The sequence below is a fragment of the Brachypodium distachyon genome, chromosome 4 (assembly GCF_000005505.3).
Source record: "Brachypodium distachyon strain Bd21 chromosome 4, Brachypodium_distachyon_v3.0, whole genome shotgun sequence".
In the NCBI taxonomy this organism is placed as follows: domain Eukaryota; kingdom Viridiplantae; phylum Streptophyta; class Magnoliopsida; order Poales; family Poaceae; genus Brachypodium; species Brachypodium distachyon.
Genome location: NC_016134.3, coordinates 37983374 through 38003026, shown reverse-complemented (window position 1 = coordinate 38003026; position 19653 = coordinate 37983374). Strand labels below are relative to the sequence as shown.

The 19653-nt window shown below is 49.9% G+C and overlaps 1 protein-coding gene across 3 annotated transcripts; it reads right to left on the bottom strand.

The window, feature by feature from the left end:
* Nucleotides 1–5323: 5323 nt before the first annotated feature.
* LOC100826809 lies at nucleotides 5324–9755 on the bottom strand. Of its 3 annotated transcripts, none has more exons than XM_010239942.3 (10): nucleotides 9287–9755; nucleotides 8461–8580; nucleotides 8249–8365; nucleotides 7719–8147; nucleotides 7236–7600; nucleotides 6991–7090; nucleotides 6524–6583; nucleotides 6262–6345; nucleotides 6014–6139; nucleotides 5324–5896 (listed from the first exon to the last, which is right to left on the bottom strand). In XM_010239942.3, the coding sequence occupies exons 1-10, from the start codon at nucleotides 9350–9352 to the stop codon at nucleotides 5606–5608; spliced, it is 1758 nt and encodes a 585-aa protein (XP_010238244.1). In that variant the 5' UTR covers nucleotides 9353–9755; the 3' UTR covers nucleotides 5324–5605. The 3 variants fall into 3 exon arrangements, with proteins under 3 accessions (XP_010238244.1, XP_003578252.1, XP_024310961.1); XM_003578204.4 differs by having other exon boundaries at nucleotides 8461–8589; nucleotides 9287–9754; XM_024455193.1 differs by lacking the exon at nucleotides 9287–9755 and adding an exon at nucleotides 8765–9276 and having other exon boundaries at nucleotides 8461–8589.
* Between the last annotated feature and the right edge of the window lie 9898 nt (nucleotides 9756–19653).

Genomic DNA, 19653 nt, shown 5'->3' with positions numbered 1-19653 from the left:
GCCCTCCCATTTCGGAGTCAACTTGTTCCCGGCCTTCGTTCCTTGTATCCGCCGCAGGACAAGGTCTCCGTTCTCGAGCCCCCGGGCACGGACTCTCCTGTCGTGATAACGACGGAGTCCCCGCTGGTAGCGCGCGGCTCGCATAGCAGCCCGGCATCGAAGCTCCTCGATGAAGTTTAGATCGTCGACCCTTTGCTCGTGTTGGCTGGTGTCACCGTACGCGCGTACTCGGGGAGATCCGTGCTTGAGCTCGAGGGGCAGCACCGCTTCTGCCCCGTAGACAAGGGCGAAAGGAGTTTCGCCCGTTGCCCGACTAGGTGTGGTCCGGATGGACCACAGCACGGGCTGCAGTTCTTCGACCCAGTGTTTCCCGTGGCCTTTGAGCTTGTCAAATGTTCTCGTCTTGAACCCCCGCAGCACCTCTGTGTTGGCTCGCTCCGCCTGTCCGTTACTCCTCGGGTGAGCAACGGACGCGAAACGCAGCTTTGTGCCCATGTCCTCACAATAGGCTTGAAACGCCGCGCTTGTGAACTGTGTGCTGTTGTCGGTGAAGATGCTGTTAGGCACACCAAACCGGCACACAATTCCTCTGAAGAACTTGATGGCCGCCTGGGCGGTCACCTTCCGCACTGGTTCCACCTCCACCCACTTGGAGAACTTGTCGATGGCCACGAACAAATATTCGTAACCGCCGACCGCCCTCGGTAGCTTGCCGACGATGTCGAGCTCCTAGACCGCGAACGGCCATGAGGACGGGATGACATGTAAGGCTTGCGCCGGCTGGTTGCTCTTTTTCGAATGAAACTGGCACGCTCCGCACGTCCTCCCCAGCGGCTCCGCGTCGGCCAGGGCCGTGGGCCAGTAGAAGCCGTGCCGGAACGCCTTGCCGGCTAAAGCTCGGGAGGCCACATGGTGCGAACATGTGCCTCGGTGTATGTCTTCCAATGGTGCGCACCCTTCTTCCTGCGACACGCAGATGAGCTTGACACCGTTCGCACGCTTGCGGTAGAGGTTACCATCTACCACAGTGTACATCTTGGCTTGCCGCGCTACACGCTCCGCGGCGACGTCATCTTCCGGGAGAGTCTCCCCTTTTAAGTAGCGGGCGATCTCTCCCGCCCAGGAGGGAATCTCCCTGCCAAAGCATGCCGCTATGTCAGCGGCATGGGCCCCTGCTGCCGCAGGGGTTCCTTCGGTTGCCGGAAGGGCGTCCCCGGCAGTCGGCCGGGGGCCGACTGAAGGAGCCGCTTGCTTCTGACAGAACACCCCCGCCGGAGGCTTCCGGCGCTCTGCTGCCATCTTGGCCAGCTCGTCGACAGCGAAGTTATCCTTCCGCTTGACGTGCTCGAAGCGCAAACCTTTGAACTTTCATTCTAGCTTGCGGACCTCCTCCACGTACGGCGCCATTTGAGGACAGTCGTAGTCCTTGTTCACCTGGTTGATCACGAGCTGGGAATCGCCGCGAACAACTAGGCGCTTAATGTCGAGGGCGACCGCTGCCCGCAACCCGGCAAGCAGGCCCTTGTACTCCGCCGTGTTGTTGCTGGAGTTCGCGAAGTCGAGTTGGACAGCGAACCTCAACTGGTCCCCTGTCGGTGACTCGATGACGACCCCAGCACCTGCTCCCTGAAGGCTGAACGCACCGTCAAAGTAGAGGACCCAGTGGTCCTCGTCCAGCTTGCCGGGCAGGCTGATCTCCGCTTCACCTTCTTCTGCGCCCGTGGACGTCCATTCCGCGACAAAGTCCGCCAGGGCCGTGCTCTTAATGCTTTTGGAGTTGCCGAAGTGGAGGTCGGACACCGACAACTCCATCCTCCATTCGGCCACCCTCCCGGCGGCTTCACGGTTGGTGAGGGCCCGCTCAAGGTAGAACCCGGACACCACCGTGACGCGGTGCGCCTGGAAGTAGTGGCGCAGCTTGCGGGACGCAAGGAGAATCCCCAGAAGGAGCTTCTGTACTTGTGGGTACCTCGTCCGCACGTCGCGCAGCACCGTACTAACGAAGCACACCGGGTGCTGCATCAACCGCTTCCACGGTGCCGAGGTTGCTGACTCGGAGGTGGTCCCCGGTTCTGAGGCGGTTGCCGGGGGCCGTTCATCCCCCTGCCCCGCAGCCCCAGTCCCCGGGACGTCTTCCTCCCTCTCAGCAACCAGCACCGAGCTGACCACCTGTTCAGTCGCCGCTAGGTAGAGTAGCAGCGGCTCGCCCAGCTTGGGGTGACGAGGATGGGCGTTTTTCAACCCGAAAGGCATGCATGGATGCCACCTCCGCTGCTAGGGGTCTAAAACTCTAGAGTAAGATTGGACAGCCACTGTTCCTTTGATCGGACGGGTAACGACCCGTCGGTCGGCTCGTTTACTGAGCCGTGCACCTTACTCCTTGCCCTGGTGGGACCGCGCATCCCACGCCCGCCACGCGGCCTCGCGTGGCGCTGTTGATCTGGCCACTGGGCCCCGCGCCTGAGGCGGGGGCAGGTGCCCGGGAACCCCCTGTCCCGGCAAGTCGACCCCGGGAAGCACCCGGGCCCAACGCACCCGAGAACCTCCCCCCGGAAGCAGCTTCCCGGGAGGTGCCCAAGCGAGAATGTTCCCAGAAGCCCCGCTAGCACCTTCAAGGCTGGTAGCTTGCTGGGCTGCATATAGACGCTGCCCGGGATGAAATCTTCCCGGGAACTCGGGAATGGGGCCCACGCGTCGCGCAGCGGTGGTACCCCGGGTGCCACTGGTGTGACAGTGATGCCCTGAATTTATTTTATAATTACTCCCTCCGGTTGAGATATGTGTTGAATATATTTACGAGTAGGGTTACAATTAGACTTGGAATTAGCGAAGGGTTAGGTATTGGAGTCGAACACGTGTAACCCGACCCTAATATATAAAGGCACCGCGGGGCAGCCCAAAGAGATCATGACAACATAATAGCAATATGCTCGTAGGGGGAACCGGCGGCTTGTGCCGGCGCCCAGGGTGGCCGGTGTTGCGGTGTTATGGGGGAAGGAGCGCCCATAGTCATGTCCTGGGGACGTAGGCTTCGGCCAAACCTCATTAATAAATATCATGCCTCGGTGTCATTCTTGATCGTGCATCCGCCAGATTTCGTAACACGTCCGATTCATAAAAAGTGTTGCCCACTTAGTACAAACTTGTACTAACTTAGTACAAAATGTGCGACATATTTTATGGATCGAAGGAAGTATTATTAAAGAAAAGCACATGCAAGCAGGAAGAGATTTGTTAGCTAAACAGTAAAATAACAAAAAACGGGTGGAATAAGCCAAATTATCACAATCCATCTCAATGTCAAACTTGCAGCTTTACATGCGATGTGGTGAGTGCTGCGTATAGTCAAAGAGGCCAGCAAGAGTTGTACGTGGTTGCATTGCATGCATTATTAATAGTACTTGTTTGACAAGAGTCTTGCATGTTCCCTCTGCAAAGGTCGCCATCAGAATCGGTGCCGCATTGTCGTCGGCACGAGTGGTTGACTGTTGCATTATGGGCCAACGCTAGTTTGCGTGTCTATTGAGGCAGGAGCTCTATTGTTGATCATCCGAGGTGAAGTCGGAGTTCTCACGAGGAATGTTTTGTGATGGCAATGACATATGCATGCAGTGTCTATTGAGGCAGGAGCTCTATTGTTGATCATCCGAGGTGAAGTCAGAGTTCTCACGAGGAATGTTTTGTGGTGGCAATGACATATGCATGCAACCTCAGACATCGCTCTTCATTTGGCATCGCAAACGTTGATGCATGTTTTTTGTAATATAGTGGCCAAACTTTAGAAATTTTGCTAGTCGATCACCAAAAGTTATATGACATACATTGAAATGAAGAGAGTGCTACACGATCGAGCTCACTTTTTCATTTTATTTTATTTTATTTTTTAACGATACTAGTATGTGTCGGTGGCACGATAACACCTAAATGAATGGTATCATGGTAATATCCAACCTTAGACCTGTGTTTTGGTATGGGACAGATTAGGAGATTTTCTATGCCTAGTTTTCATGGTAATACTCAAAATGATGGTAGCACAACAGCATACTTGGGCTCAAAAGTCATTCCGTACTTAATGTAAAAAGAAGTACTTCCTCCGCCCAACAAAAAATATCTCAACTTTTACTAAATTCTAAATACATTTATACACTAAATCATGTCTAGATACAGAGGGAGTAGAATAATGATGCATTTCTAGGTTCCAAAATGTCGGGCAACAACAATTAGCAAAAGCCAAAATTGCCCGTGCAAACACACGCTACCGATGCTCGCCGCCCAACCGAAAGCAAACACAGACTACCAAGCTACTACTAGCCGATCAAAGCCATGCCATCATCCCTCGACTGCCATGCCCTTTCCCTTTTTTCTTTCATGAACAAGAGAGGAATCCACAGTTTTTGTTTGTTTTCTATTTCTCTCTTTCCAAAAACAAAAGGAGTGGCTGCCGCATCGGGATGATGTGATAGATATGCACGCACACAAAGATGAAAGAACCCTTGTGATAGATACGGATCTAGCTGCACAAGGCCTTCACGAAGCACAATCATGCCAAATCTCCCCCCACGCGCACCAATGGTCCAATGCACCGCCGCGCGCACAAGCGGACAGCCCAACCCGGCTGGAATATAAACGTTTGCGCCTTCGTCGCTTGTTGCCCATCGCCAAACATGTACTAGCTCCAAAGCCATCAATTTGAGCGCTTGCAACGCGACAAGCGCAATCCCGGGGTTCAGACATGGAACGAAACGATCGCAGTGGATGATCCGGGGGCAATGGAACTCTCCGAACGTATACTCTGCATACTGTTGCGTTGATCCTGAGGCTGCCAATCCCATGCTGATCACCCGAACTGGCCTGGCCTGTCAGCCTTTTTATACGGGACAGGAGGTTATCAGTTGCAGGTCCGGTTCTCAGTTTCTCACGGATCTAGGCTTATATATACATGACGATTACAGCTCTTCAATCGTTTAACAACAGTGAGATTAGCCTTGTGAGCTCTAGCGACAAATCAGTAATCACTGAGAACATCAGAAGAGGAAGGAAAATCGTATTAGCCTTGTCAGTTGTGAGCTCTTGCGCAGTGGCGGGCCACTTATTTGCCCGGTTTTTACCCTGCTTGCCTTTTCGCCGTCAGCTCGTCCGTGTAGGTTCTTCTGTTCTACCGTTGGCCTCAATCATCGGAACTGAAACATTACAGCGAGAAAGGGAGAGGCGAAAAGCTGCAGTGTCAGGGTTAATCACTGAGGCAACCGACAAGAGGTACCATGCTGGGTGCATGCCTTGCCTTCTTTCGCCTTTTCACATACAAAGAAATCTGACACGCCTGCAAGCAAACTGTGGAGTAGTATTTCTTCCTTGCAGAAAAGGAGGAAAAATAAACAGTGACACATGTACCTCGATCTCCACTGGAGAAGGAAAAGAAAAACTAAACAGTATATTTTTTCATTCCTTTACCAAGAAAACGGGCCAGATTGCGTCGCAGCAAACACAACCTAACCACAATTTTATTTGCAAGCCTGTGTACAATCTACGAACACGGAACACCTTGAATCAATGGTGTTTTCTGCACGGCACGATCGATCAAAACGCTAGCTGCATGCTTCACGAATCACGACGCCAGCAGGTACCTGAACCTGAACTCGTAGGGGAGCACCTGGATGCGGCGCGCTCCGTCGGCGGCCACGGCCCGCAGCGCGCTCTGCCGCAGCTCGGTCGGCAGCTGCAGGCAGACCCAGTCCATGAGCGAGTCCACGTCCTTGGCGAAGTCCAGGAGGTACCAGTGCAGGAGCTTCGGGACCGCGAGCCTCGCCGGGGAAGACACGCCCACGGCGGCCTGCAGGTAGTCCCCCTTGGCGCCCTCCAGCTCCTCCTCCACACGTGCCGCCGTGTACACCCTCACCTTAAATTCAATTCAGAGCCAGAAAAAAAGATGACGAGCAAGATACAACAGAGAACAGAGTGTCGACGTTGTTACTGTTTTGGAACCGTGCTAGCTAGAGAGAGATCTTGTTCTTACGGCGGGAGAGGACCAGCTTCCACAGGAGAGCGCGAAGGTGACCAGCGGCTCGGGCCACTCCAGGCCGAACCCGCCTCGCGCCGTCATCGACGCGTCCTCGCCCTTGGTTCCTTCTTCGGGATGCACCTGCTCACGCACGGGTCATACGTTTAGCTAGCGACGGGTCATACCAACGCAATTCGATCTCCATGTTGGCTATAATATACGGTGGGTGGCAAAGCATGGATCGATGGTGACAAACGCCTTACATGCTTGGCGCTGTAGGGTAGCCTGAGGACGAAATGCTCGATCGACATGGCGCTGTGCGTGCGCCCACCCACCTCGATCGTCGCCTGGGAAAATGGAGATCGTCGTCAGAGGCATGCTCATGTGTGTCTTTAATCTCACCGGTTTACTGCTTGCAGCCGTGATTTGAGTAGTAGTAGTACTAGTATGTTCTTGGTGAATTCAGACAGAAAGTGGGGGCAGCAAGAACGGGTTGATGGATGGATGGATGGATGGATGTGGTACCTTTGGCATCATTGCCACGAGCATATGGGGCGTGGTAGGTATCCCTTGCTCCAGGAATGCCTGCAGTACATGACAGGCAAGTATATACTATTAACATAGTAGATCAAGGCAAGGACACTTTATCTGATTCAGAGTAACTTAAGCCTCTGGTGATGATTATGGAGACAGGGAACATTTACTTAAACCAACATGTAATGGGCCTAGACAAACAAGTACTACATGAACATGCCAGGATTGTGTTGAGTGTTCAAACTTAAAGAATAAGCATCGTCAGAACTACCCAGGCTGTACTGTCGCACAGCCAAAGTTATGGCACTTCCCCAAAATGCTACAGGCATGCAGTAGTTCTAGCAAACGCTAACACTGACAACTGAGCTGTGAGATGCATATAGTGTAAGATCGACTCGAGATGGAAAAGAAAATTCAGGGGAACTAAAGGGCAGCCGCAATTATGAGTGCCAGCTTACATTCATCATGCAGGAATTGTAGATGTTGATCCAGAACGCCAGCTTCTGCTGATGGGAGAGCCCCACCAGGTCAACTGAGGAGAGCTTCCGGAGCAAGGCCCTGCAGATTCGCCAGATCGACAAGAACCGTTCTATCAGCAATGCCATTAAGTCAAAGAGAGACACCCCCACTGTCCAGACAACCAAATCTAGCTCGCAATAATTCCACGAAAAACAAACAGTTGGTGCCGATGACAACAACTCACTTCAATCTCCGGCCGAGAAGCGTGTTATTGGCCAGCGCATTCCGATCGAACGAGGCGGCGTCGATCACGTGGAGTCGCTTGTATGGGCCAATGTCCCTGCTGCCCAATTCCAGTATGCCGTAAGGGTCCTGAGGGTACGCGTCCTCTGATGAGCTCGCGCAGGAACCTGAAACCGAAGGAGACAATGCCTGCTCTTCTTCTTGCCCACTGCTGGATGAGCTCATCTGCGAGAAGATGGTAAGCAGGCAGCTCAACAGTTCCTCCGACAATCTGTTCGGCCCGCTAGAGCCGTCCTGGGACACCTTCTCTGAATTATTGCTGGCAGCGTCTGCGAGCCTTTTACGGTCAGGCGCTGTATTAATCGTCTGTCCGGAAAAAACAAAATGCAGAGTGCCAGTACAAATTCAGAAAGTTCCTGGATACACATTGTTTTCTGGGGATAATTCACTAATTCAGCAGCAGTAAGAAGTTCACTGTCTTTACCTGAGCAGCCCTGCGTTTCTCAGGCGCCACTGCCGGCACCCTGGATTTAGCAACCTTCTGCAACGGCGACTGGCGACAATTTCTGGTCGAGGTGTTGCTGCAGGACTGGTTCTCTTTTCCAGCCCCGGAGCCGGCGCGGTCGTCTATGTTAGCTGTGGCAGGAGGTGGCTTTCTTGCTGCCTGCTTGCCGCTAGCGGTCCCGTTGGGTGATGGACGAGCAGGAGCATGATCCGTTGGAGATAACTCTGAATTTGGCGTCGGGCTCGACGGCATTAGTTGCGCCGGCACGTATCCCTCGCCGCCGTTCTTGGTGGAGGAGGAGAAGATTATGGCCTCCTGGTAGATGCCTTGCCGGAAGTTGACCACCTGCTCCTCAAGCCGCACGACTTCCTCCTCCAGCACCGCCACCTCCGCGAGAAGAGCTAGCGTCTTGACGGCAAAATTCTAGGTTTCAGAATCGAAATGCTCCAAAACAGAAAAGAACCATGCTCTGTTTGTGATACCAAATGCAGAGGAGAGGACTAACTAACATTGGACGGCAGATACGGGGGCAGGCGAGGCAGGGCGCCGAGCGGCCTCGTGAACGCCCTCTCCAGAGCTCGGTGGACGTTCTCTTCGTGCCGCAGCTTCTTCTTGAGCTTGTCGACCTAGCAGAAATTCGAACACCGCCAAAGCGTCAGGAACATACTGCGGGAATCAACGGGTTCCTGAATTCGAGAAATCAAGATTAGAATTCACGTACATCTTGCTGCAGCGCAAGTTTGCGCTCTCTCCTCGATTGGATCCTGTTCGCCATGCCTCTGGTCACCGACCTCGCGGCGTTGGTCGGTCCCTTCACCGGCATGGCTTTCCTCGGGTCCTTCTGCATCATCTGAACACAAATGACATGAAGAAAAAGAGCGAAAAGAGCCCTATTTAGCTGTCAAAGAAACTAACAAAAGCAAAGCGACAGATTCCTCTGCCCCTGATGATGAAAGATATAAAGCAAGCAAAGCGGATTAAAGAAGAAACCGGGGCTCAGTAGCGATCAAGAGGAGAGGAGGTACCCAATTCGAGCTGGTCTCTGAAGCAACAAAAGCCGTAGAAACCAACGAGCCCATATACTACTTAATTGTTTAACTTGCACGAACATCAAACAACAGTGCCCGCCGTTGTACTCTTGCACAATAAATAATCCATCGGACAAAAACCAAAATCGACGGTGCAACAAATTAACAACAACCACTGCCCAAATGGCCACCAATGCCAAACAACCACAGAAGCTCGTACCTCGAGAACCAAAAATGGAAGAGAAAATGCAGCAGTACGCGGAGTTCGAACGACCAGCCTCAAACAGAGAGCAACCACCGCAATAAAAAAAAAAGTCGCAACCTCGCCGATCCCACGGACGCCGAGTACCGAGAGCTCAAAGGATCCAAGAATCCGTCACGAAAACCGAAAAATAACCGCACATTGTCACCTCCTGCGCGCTCAATTCCACTAGGAAAAGGAGCGTCATTCTTTCTGAACAACCAACTGCAGAGAAGAAAAACAGAGCATGCCGAGAAGACGGAGAGATCGAAGCCTACCCTGTCGCCCTTTGGGAATGCCTTCGCACCGTGCGCCCCCGCCGGCCTCCGAGCCCGGCCATTCATCTCCGACGCGGGCCGTAAGCTTTTCGGTATCAGCAGCACCACTCCGTGCACCGCGACAACGGAACAGAGCAAGGACCATACAAGTTAAATCTTCATCGCCGCGGGGCTATGGACCGCGAGAGAACAACCCAGCGCCATTAAAGGCACCGCGAACTCAGCGGTGGTGTTCTTGCTGCCTCTTGTGCGGTGGGACGAGCGCGGTCCAGCCAGCCACCGCGGCCAGACTATGCAGGCGCGAGCTCTGCCAGCGGATTCGATTGTGGTGTTTCCCGACTGGGTTTAGCGTGGGATTGGGATTTGGGAGGCGCGTGCGTGGAAAATGGGATTTGCGGCGGTGGCGATGGGTGGCGGTCGCCGTTTCCCTCGGGTTGCGGGAATTGGGTTTGGGTTGTGCGCACAACCCCTTCTAGTAGTTGCGGTGGCAAAATTAAGGTCCATCGTTTTGCAGATAACGCCCTTCACGAATCAGTATTATCGTCCCGGGTCGTTCGTGCGCAATGTAGCAACTGTGAGTTGGGTAGCTGGCTGTGTGAGTGTGTGGATTTTGAGGAACAGTCCATAAGTAAGATGCAAGGGCAAAGTGAAAAGAAGCCATCATATGCAGATACACGGGGAAGGGTGCTCTCGAAACCAAGCGATACCTACTTAGGGCCTGTTCGTTTCATCCCACACCGGCCGGTATCAACAGGGATTAGCAAAATTACAGAGCAAATTCCATGTCAATCCCCCTCAAAACCCACCGGGATTCTGCCAACCGAACGAGCCTTTAGGCAGAGTGTTTGGTTAGGAATGGAATGAAATACTCTCTCCGTTCCATAATTCTTGTCTCAAATTTGCCTAAAAATGGATGTAGCTATTCCTAAAACATGTCTAGATACATGTAATATTTCGACAAGAATTATGGAACGGAGAGAGTATAGTTTTAGTTGTATAGTATAAGGAGTCAAACACTTGAAAGCAAATGATGTGTATTTTTTTTGAGTTATTTTATAATTCAGCATATTGCGGAAATATTCCTCTTGCCGAACCATATGGTTTCGTTACAGTTTTCATATTCTAGAAACCAAACACACAAATCATATAAAAATCTGGCACGGTTTCATTATATCCTATCATTTCTACCTTAGAGGCCAAGTAATAAACAACCTAATCATTGACATATGTGAAACCGGTCTATGACACTGACAGATAAAAAAAGTCAATGACATTACCATTTTCACAACTGTCGAAAAAAAAACTAACATCTCGTTGATCAAGTTTGCACGGCCTCTCAAGCACTTATTTGTTGGCCATTGAGTTTTGTGTTAAGAGTGACAACACAAGATGTTCAAGGTGAGATGCAACTAATTACCACAAACACATAGCAATGTGATTTTTTTTTCTTAAATTAGGATACTCGTGTGACAGTTAGTCGATTTTACATATTTCACTCGACTGCCCTTCTATGGGATTTATCAAATAAAAAATGTTTGATTTGTAAAAACCACCGCTATTTTGCATTCATGAATGCTTACAATAAAAATACATCAGGTTTGGAAGATCACTTGACCTTTTTTGTGACAATTAGATTGAAGATGATTGAGCTCACAAGATCTTTTATTTGTGACTCGTGACTATACCTGGGCATGGGTGGCCCGGCCTGAAGCCGGACGGGGTCGGGCTTCACTTTTCTGCCCAAAGCCCAGAAAAAGCCCGAAATGGTTTAAATTGAGTTTCTTTTTGGAAAAAATAGGTATAAAAATATATTTATTTATTCCAAAAATAATTATTTTAATGCTCAAAGGGCCTATTTTCCGGGCTTCGGGCCGGACCGGGTTCGGGCTTCAGGTTTGACCGTCGGGCTTTTATGAAGCCCGGCTCGGGGTTTGCCCAGGTATACTCTTGACCGCAGTGTTTCATATGCAATGCTGCATCGAGCTCTTGTTCCAGGTGAAGGTACATTCTAGTTTTATTTCGGTCTCCTTCGTGATTCCCCTCGGAAAAGAAAATTACAAGTTTTTATGTTAATAAAGTTGCACAAACAACTGGACTACTTGGGAAAATTACGCAAAACTCTCCTGGACTACTGGTACGGTGAGCTCTGGATTTTATTTCTGCTTACTGGCCAGGGAATTATGCAATTTATTTGCAGTACGTACGAGCACTGCACTGGAAGCAGGCAGAAAGTTCTTGGTATACCAAAGTCAGTGCCGTACCGTCGTACCACATCCGTGGCTCCGTGCGGGCGGTGCATCGCCTGCATGCGTGTCCAGTTTTCCTAAGAAAAAAAACTGCGTGTCCGTGGGCGACGTGAGGACGGACCGCGTACACGCTCCTCTTCTGCCACCGGGCGGCCCCCGGCTACGCGGGTAAATGATGCCGTAGCGTGCGCTCCTCGGCCCTCGGGGGATCGTTCATTCGATCGCCCTGCCTTCGCTTTTGATCGGCTCGACTTTGCAACGTGCGGGGAAAATTATTGCACGCCATGGGGTTGGCACCGTGGCGCGGTAATTAATCGTACCCAACGGTAAAATGAGGTAGTAGTACGCGTGGCGCCAAGGAATGGGGTATTGAATGTACAAGGAACAGTGCCGGCACCCTGTTTGGCCGTATGTACGCGAGCCCCTGAGATTGGGACCGGTCCTGCGCGCCTTCCCGGGCAATCTTGGTTCTGGTGTTCTGCTAGCCAGCGGAATCAAAGACGTACTACTACAACAGTCACGGTATTGTCATACATCAAGCTCACTGCAGCCTCTCAACCTGGAGAGTGGAGGCTGGAGTGTACACATGGTTTCAGGTGTTCAGATTCAAGACACTTACCGTTTCGAGTGAAGACCATCAAGATTGCGCGAAAGATCGGCCTGTCCTCAATCCCCTTGGCCCTTGCCATCTACTGCTACAATTCTTCCGTCAGATCGATTTGGAGCAGCACCTCCTGATGCCAGCAGGGGATTAATGTCCCACGCGGCACTAGCCGAATGGTCCGACTGGTACGTGCGGGCAACCTGCATCGATCGCGACAGAGGAAAGAGGGGAGGCACGTGCCCGTCGCGGAGCGGGGAAGCAATCCATGCACTCATGCATCCGGCCTTTGCTCCCCGCCGCGCGCGCTTTCCACGGCTGCCTCTGTCCTCGTGACCCGATCCTTCGTGCATGTGGCCCAACCCGGGTCCTGCTGCATATATTCCGTGTGTTTGTGTGTCGCGCGCGGCTCTGTGCTTATATATGCCGCTTGCGGGATGGCCATTTAACGGTACGCATCACGGTATCAAGTGTCGACGACGTGGAAGGGACGACGATAGAGTCCATCGTGACTCGTGAGTTTAGTTGGTGGCGGCATGCTGCCCGGTGCTGCAACCAGCTTACGGAGTATATATGACCACAACATTAATCCATCTTACCTGCCACCAAACCAAGAACGCAACACATTCTCAGGGCATCATCAATGGTGGGTACTAAGTACCGGTACTGAGAAGGGTGAAAAGCATCGTCTAAGTTTTAGTAACAATGGCTCCAACGGTCAGTTCCTAACCAAAATATCTAAAGTTATTTAATTGTTGCGTGTATGATTGATTTAGGGATCCACTATGAAACTATCTTTGTGGCATCTATGCTGTCTAGCTTTCACATGTGTACTAAAGTGACACACAGGAAGGGACAAAGAACAAACTGATCAAGTAACTGTGGTGGGGTCCATGTCAAGTGACGACCTTGCCTCCAACAGCAATTTTTATCGTTACCTAGGGCGTGTTTGGTCGGTCCGACGTCCCGAGCTCGCAGCGCAGCCGGTGGGCAATCCTCTCGCTACAGCTGAGTGTTTGGTAGCCTTTGCAGCAGTCGATGGAGGAAAAGGAGAAAGGGAGGAGAAATGGTGGCGGCGGAGGAGAAACGGCGACAGAATCTTGCGAGGAACATCAGAGGAGGACCGGTGTTGGGCACAATCTCGGAGGAGGACTGGCGCGGGATCTCGTCGGAGGAACCGCTCCTTGTGCGAACCGCGGCGGCGGAAAAATGGATGGGCGGCGGAGGAGCAGCCAAGGGGCAGCACGTGGGCGCCGGAGGACGGCGCGCACGCGGGCGACGGCGGGATGGCTGAGAGGCGGCGCGGGGTGGAGGAGAACGACGAACAGAGACGACAGTCACAGCGCTGCACGAGAAAAACGCCCGATTCGGGCGTATCCGGCATGCAGGCTTGAGGCCCTTTTTTGCAGCCGTGATGCAGCGTGCGGGAACTGGTCCGTTTTTGCAGCTCGGCTGCGGGCCAAGGCCCATGCGGGAGACCAAACACGCCCTTAGTTCTTGGTAACGGCGCTGGGTGGTCAGAGCATCTCCAATAATACATGTCAGAAGGTACCAAGGGTGTGCCATGTAAGACTTTTGATGATGTGGAAAGGAAGAAAAGTGAAGTAGCAGTTGCTTGTATAAGAACGCAACACATTCTTATACCGTTGTTGGAGAGATCTCTTGTACCAATACATAAGTAACAACAAAATATTTGTTGGAGAGATCTCTTGTTACTAAAACGTTACTTTGTTGGTCTCACCCTCTCACATTCATCTATTTGTTTTTCAATCTTAGTACTAGATCTTGGTAACCATCTATTGGAGGTGTTGTTACTAGTGCAATATAAAATATTCACTCTCCTCTTAATAATGCCCTGAGTATCACCTTGTTGAAGCAACAAGATGCCCTTACTCGTGCTAGAAACCGTTTCTACTTTTCCCCTTACTTTTTAACCTCCACGTCATCCAATTGCTGATGTGTACACATTATAGTAACAGCTGACTGGACCTGTTGGAGACGCCCTCAGAACCTCTAAAGTGAGAAGCTGAACAGCGCGACCCTGCATAATTACATCCCAAGGTACACACAGCACACCGGCTAGATAGATCATGGTTCATGCATGGCCTCCTTTTCCAGAAAAGCGTGCAGCCTTTTTCCTGCGTCCGGTCCACATGTCCAATGCATGAGAGTAAGCAAGGAGGCCCCACGATGGCAGCACGTACGTACTGAATCCGATGACACCTGGTCCCGGACACCGTTCCGTGCATATAGCATGGCCAACATTTTTTTTCTTTCGAGCGAAACGGGATGACCAACAATTTGGAGACTTCACAGGTTTTCTCTTCCATGCTGTTTGATCACAATGTGGCTTACTGTGGACGTACGAGGCCGGCGTCTTGTTCTGGAAACTTAAACTGTTCAGGGAAGGGAGCCCGCGACTGTACATGCTTTGTTATTACCTGACAGAAAAGTCATACTCCACTGCTTGCTTTTTGTTTCGTTACGGTACGTACGTTTGTTTCCCCTTGTTCCGGTAAACAGTTCAGAGCTCACAAATATATTGAGCCTAGCTAACTGCATGCAGCAGTTTGTCCATTAAAAATTCGCCAATTTAATTACTCCGTCCATAACGTGTATACTGAAGTATTGAAGGAATCTATATCAGCTTTTGGACATATCTGCATTTCTGGGAAGGCAACTGGGGGTCTGTCTTTGGTTCCAAACTTGTCTCGCACTGCAAGCTGGCCAGGAATATATGCGCTATGCATGCATCTGTAAAGTGTGTCAAACAGAGAGGTAATATATATGTGCAACAAAGCTTCCGTTCATCCATTTATAAGGGAAGTAAAAAAAACAATCATTTCTGACGATGTACATGTTTGCATTTTACCTCCGCTCAAATGTCCTTGACGAAATCCTCGATCAGTACGTGGAGGGATTTAATGGATGATTAAGAAGTTCGATCTCACTACACTAGCAAAATCTTATGACAACGGGCCAGCTCGTTTGACACACGATTCATCGATCCCATCATGTAAATCGAGGACGACGTACCTACTTAATTATCTAGCCGAAAAACAGTATCTTGAGACGGTGAAAGATGGTATGCATGCATGCAGGGACGCACTGTCGATCCGGCAGCAGCCAAAAGAGAAGGAAGCAAATCGACCGCAAGATTGTTGGTGTCGCCTGCCCGGCCGTACGTGGTCCATACGTTGCTGCTTTCCTACGAAGCTGTGACCACGCTACAGAAAACGCATCCAGCCATCCTTGCATGCATGCTTTGCCTGACATGTTTTGTGCCTTTGTGGTGTGGCTGGTGAAAATGATAATAATCCGTACTGAAAAAGGCCTCGAGTTGTCGTCTCCTAGCCCGGCCCTCCGGCTGCGTCGATCGACGCGCACCGCCGGCCGTTCGTTCGATCCGCGGCCGCGGGCTTAATTCCGGGCCTTGTAATAATTGGCAGCTTCGATCGGCGTCGGAGTTGGGTGGCTAGTGGTACCTTGTAGGTTCGTGAACGCGGCGCGGTTTCTCCAGCTTCTCTCTCTCTATCGGTAGCTATTTCTTGGTCGGCAGAAGAAAACGGCTGATAATTAAGGAAGCGTCTTCAAAGAAGTTGTTGGTCTGGGTCGGTTTCCTGGCCTGGCTTTGTACTGTAATAGTACGGCTTAATTAGCTGGTGTCCAAATGTGCATGCACGTACGGTGCACTTGACGATGGCTTTGCCAAAGTGTTTTTGAGCTAGCAGATTAACCATGCAGGCATGCCTGAGCTGGTAGATAGAACACGAAAGATAGCGTGCGGTGTACCGAGAGAAGTTTCGAAGAACGTACCTAACAAGTTTTTTTTTTCTTGCCTTGTTTGGTGCCACATTGATAAGTATGTGATCATGTGAACCAGGGAATCGATCAGCATGCATCACGCTTGCTAGCTTACTCAAAACAGTGCATTGCGCAATACTCAAAACAGCTCCCTCCATTTACAACTAAGTGTGCTTCTAAGTATTGCGCAATCGATCAGCATGGAATCACGCTTGCTAGCTTACTCAAAACAGTGCATTTCAATTATTTTTTTGTGTACATGCCGTTTCTGTTATATGAACGGACCGAAAGAGATTTTGCACGGATTTTAATCCTACTCGAGACCAGTACTCCCTCCGTCCCATATTAAGTGACTTTCTATTACATGTATCTAGACGCATTTTAGACATAAATACATTTATATTTGGGCAAACTTGAATCACTTGATATAGGACGAAGGGAGTAGCAGTTAGGCGCGACTTGTATTTTCTCATGCACGTTTTTCTGTTCTGATCGACATCCAGTACATATATCTTACTGTCCGCACATGCTCCTACGCAATGTAGCGTCTGCACAAATGCAACGTAAACCCAGTTTGGACCGGGACATGACTGTGCATGCATATATCTAGAAGAGTAAAGTCAATTTTAAACCCTGTGCTTGTAGAGCTTGTCCAAATCAAACCTCCACCTCTGAATTCCTGAAGTTGGCACCCTAACCTTTTAGTTCCCGGTCAAAACTAACCTTTGATCCGTTTGGTTCGCCGGAAAAAAAAGCGATCCTGACCGGTATTGCTAACACCTCTTATTTACACCCACTGACATCATGGCCCACATGTCATGTTCATCTTTTTTCTCGAACTCATTTCACCAGATTCGCCGCCGGGAACCACGGTTGCCTCCTCGAATCAAGCCGGCGTGCCCTGTCGGCTGCTTCTCCGTAGCCCCGCCGGCCGCTGCGCTTCGTCCCGAGGCGCCTCCAGCCTCTTCCTCCACCGGATTCGCCGCTTCTGTGGCCTCCGCGTGCAGGAGAACATGGACAACTCGTCCGTGCCGTGGACGTTCGAATCATCCAGAACGACGGTCTCTGTGGCTGCACACGGGAATTGAGGAAGAAACAATCTCCCTGCAATCTACTAGTCTACTAATTTCACTTTCATTGCTACAGGAGCTTGCACAGGATAATCGAGGAACTTCATGTGACATGATCTACTCCATGGTTGAACTACTGCAAGCTACGGAATTATTTCTACTGGCTACCCGCTAGTTGCTGTAGGAATTTAATGTTGCTGGGACATTCCGTCGCGGCTGGAAATTTGGCAAGCGCCTCCAGGATACCTCTCCGCCACTCGATGCCAGCTGCTCGCTTCGGAAGATGATCCTGAGTCACGACGAGGTCGACGTTCCTGCAGAGGAATAGGGTAGGCTGCAAAATTAAATTTCCTACAGACGCCTTGCTGCACCTGCATCTTCTCCTCATCTTCTTGCCGCTGAAAACATATTAGAGAGGGCCATGGACTGAACTCGAGGAAGAAGATGAACATGACACATGGGGCCATGATGTCAGTGGGTGTAAATAAGAGGTGTTAGTAATACCGGTCAGGATCGCTCTTTTCCCGGCCAGCCAAGCGAATCAAAGGTTAATTTTGATCCGGATTAAAAAGGTTAGGGTGCTAACTTCAGGGATTTAGAGGTGGAGGTTTGATTTGGACATGCTCTACGAGCACAAGGTTTAAAACGGACTTTACTCTTTGTCCTACACGTGGCTTTATTTTTGCTACCTGCCAAAGGTAACGTAGTAGATTAGTAGGCAGACCGTACGTACGTAATGCCAAATGCGCGACACTTCAAGAGTTGAATTTGTCGTACTCCTATCCATGTACACATATTGCTTGTCAGTTAGGCCATGTTACTCCCCACGAATGTGCATGGCACATGGTGGAAATAGTGTCCTTTTGGAAGAAGATAGCTAGTAGTACACCGTACTATTATATTAGCCGTCGTTGCTAGTTTGCCACCTAATTCTAGGCATCAAGTTCACGACATGGCTTGCTTATTTAAGATGGTAGTAATAGTGCACCACATATTGAACTGGCGAAGAATTATGATGTAGATGCAGGATCGTTTTCATTTTAACGGAATCTGGAACTTACGATAGGGCTGTGCGTTGAAAATTGGAAATCTAAATATTACAACATGCATCATGACAACCATGTTAATTATGTCGTCGTTTTATGCTACGGGGTACACCATTTAAATCGTATATAGGATCGTGATCGAAATGATCAGAACAACCTTTTCTTTTCTATGCATAACAAGCTTCCAAATTAAGTGTATCTAGTGTACGTACTAGTAATCATCTGGACATCATTAAGACAAGTTCAACGCCGTATTAAAAAATTCTTAATCATGCACGTTTTATTCTAAATCATCTGCACGGAAGCTCATCCAGGTTATTAAACAACTAGACCTACCTACATAGGGGAACAAATCAGCAAAAGGCAATTGATCTACCAGCAGACAGATTGCTGTAGGCCTTCATATCACAGGAAAAGCAGCGGTTTCCTATAATCATCCTCTTTCACTGATGTGCTCCTTGTTTAGAACCCTGCACCGAAAAGCTCTGGTGGTTGGTTTCTCGAGTCTCACCCAAAAAGGACGGGCCAATTGTCCTATCTGATAGACTGATAGGTATCCCCGCGTCCTGGCGCTCTGCATAACATGAAGTAAATCCTTTGCTTTTGAGTTGGAGGCGAGGTGAGAGCATGTGTTATCTGAATTATTGAGGGGCATGGCATATGCTCTGTGATCTGTAATTCTTTTCACGCAGGCATGAGGAGAGGAATGTGGCTAATGCTGAATTGCTGTTAGATCGTTTTGGCAGACAGGATTGGCCTAGGATAGGATCAGCTCTAGGAGAGCTGGATTCCATGACATATTGACATGTAGTGAAGATTACATATTAGTGCAATATAGTGGTGGTCTGGTGCATGTGTCATGTGCCACACTTCAGCCTACCACTGTGAACGGCAAGATCTGCATCTTTGTATGTGCATAAGCTAGCTATTGGAGTGCTTGTCTGGACACATGATGGAAGGGAGAGATCAGCTGCGCTCCCTGGCCATCCGCCTTCCTTTTTTGTAGAAATATCTGGAAAATCCATTTTGTTGCATCGAAACGTCGAATAAAATTTCGTGTGTAGCAAGGTTGTTCTTGCATCCTTACATCGCTAAGATGAGACTCAGAGAACTAGCTGATTTGTTCGAGTAAGCTGCTCTTGTCATGTCACACTCCGTGAACACGGATCAGTTCTTGACAAAACAGAAGATCGACGGCAATGAGTTTTGGTCCCTTCCGAGTGTGTATCACGACAAGCATAGGCAGAAGCAAGAACATACAAAGTGAGGCCGTACTGTCCATCGTGAATTTGGAAGCTTGTTCTAGATCGTGAGGTCTACCTGAATATCTTGTTTTTATTATGTTTTTTACTTCTAGTCTTTTAGATCTGAGCCATTATAATTTTGGACCCACGATGATGAACATTGAAGATTATTTTTTCTATGTGGACGAATGTGGTAGCTTCATGCTTATGTTTTAATTATATACTCCACGACAAGAATTTAGGATCGGATCGGAAGGAGTAATTAATACATGTTTTTTTTGCAGGAACATTTAAATACATCAGTGCTGATATAAAGAGAACGAGTTCATTTGAAGTCCTCAATATAAGTTTATATA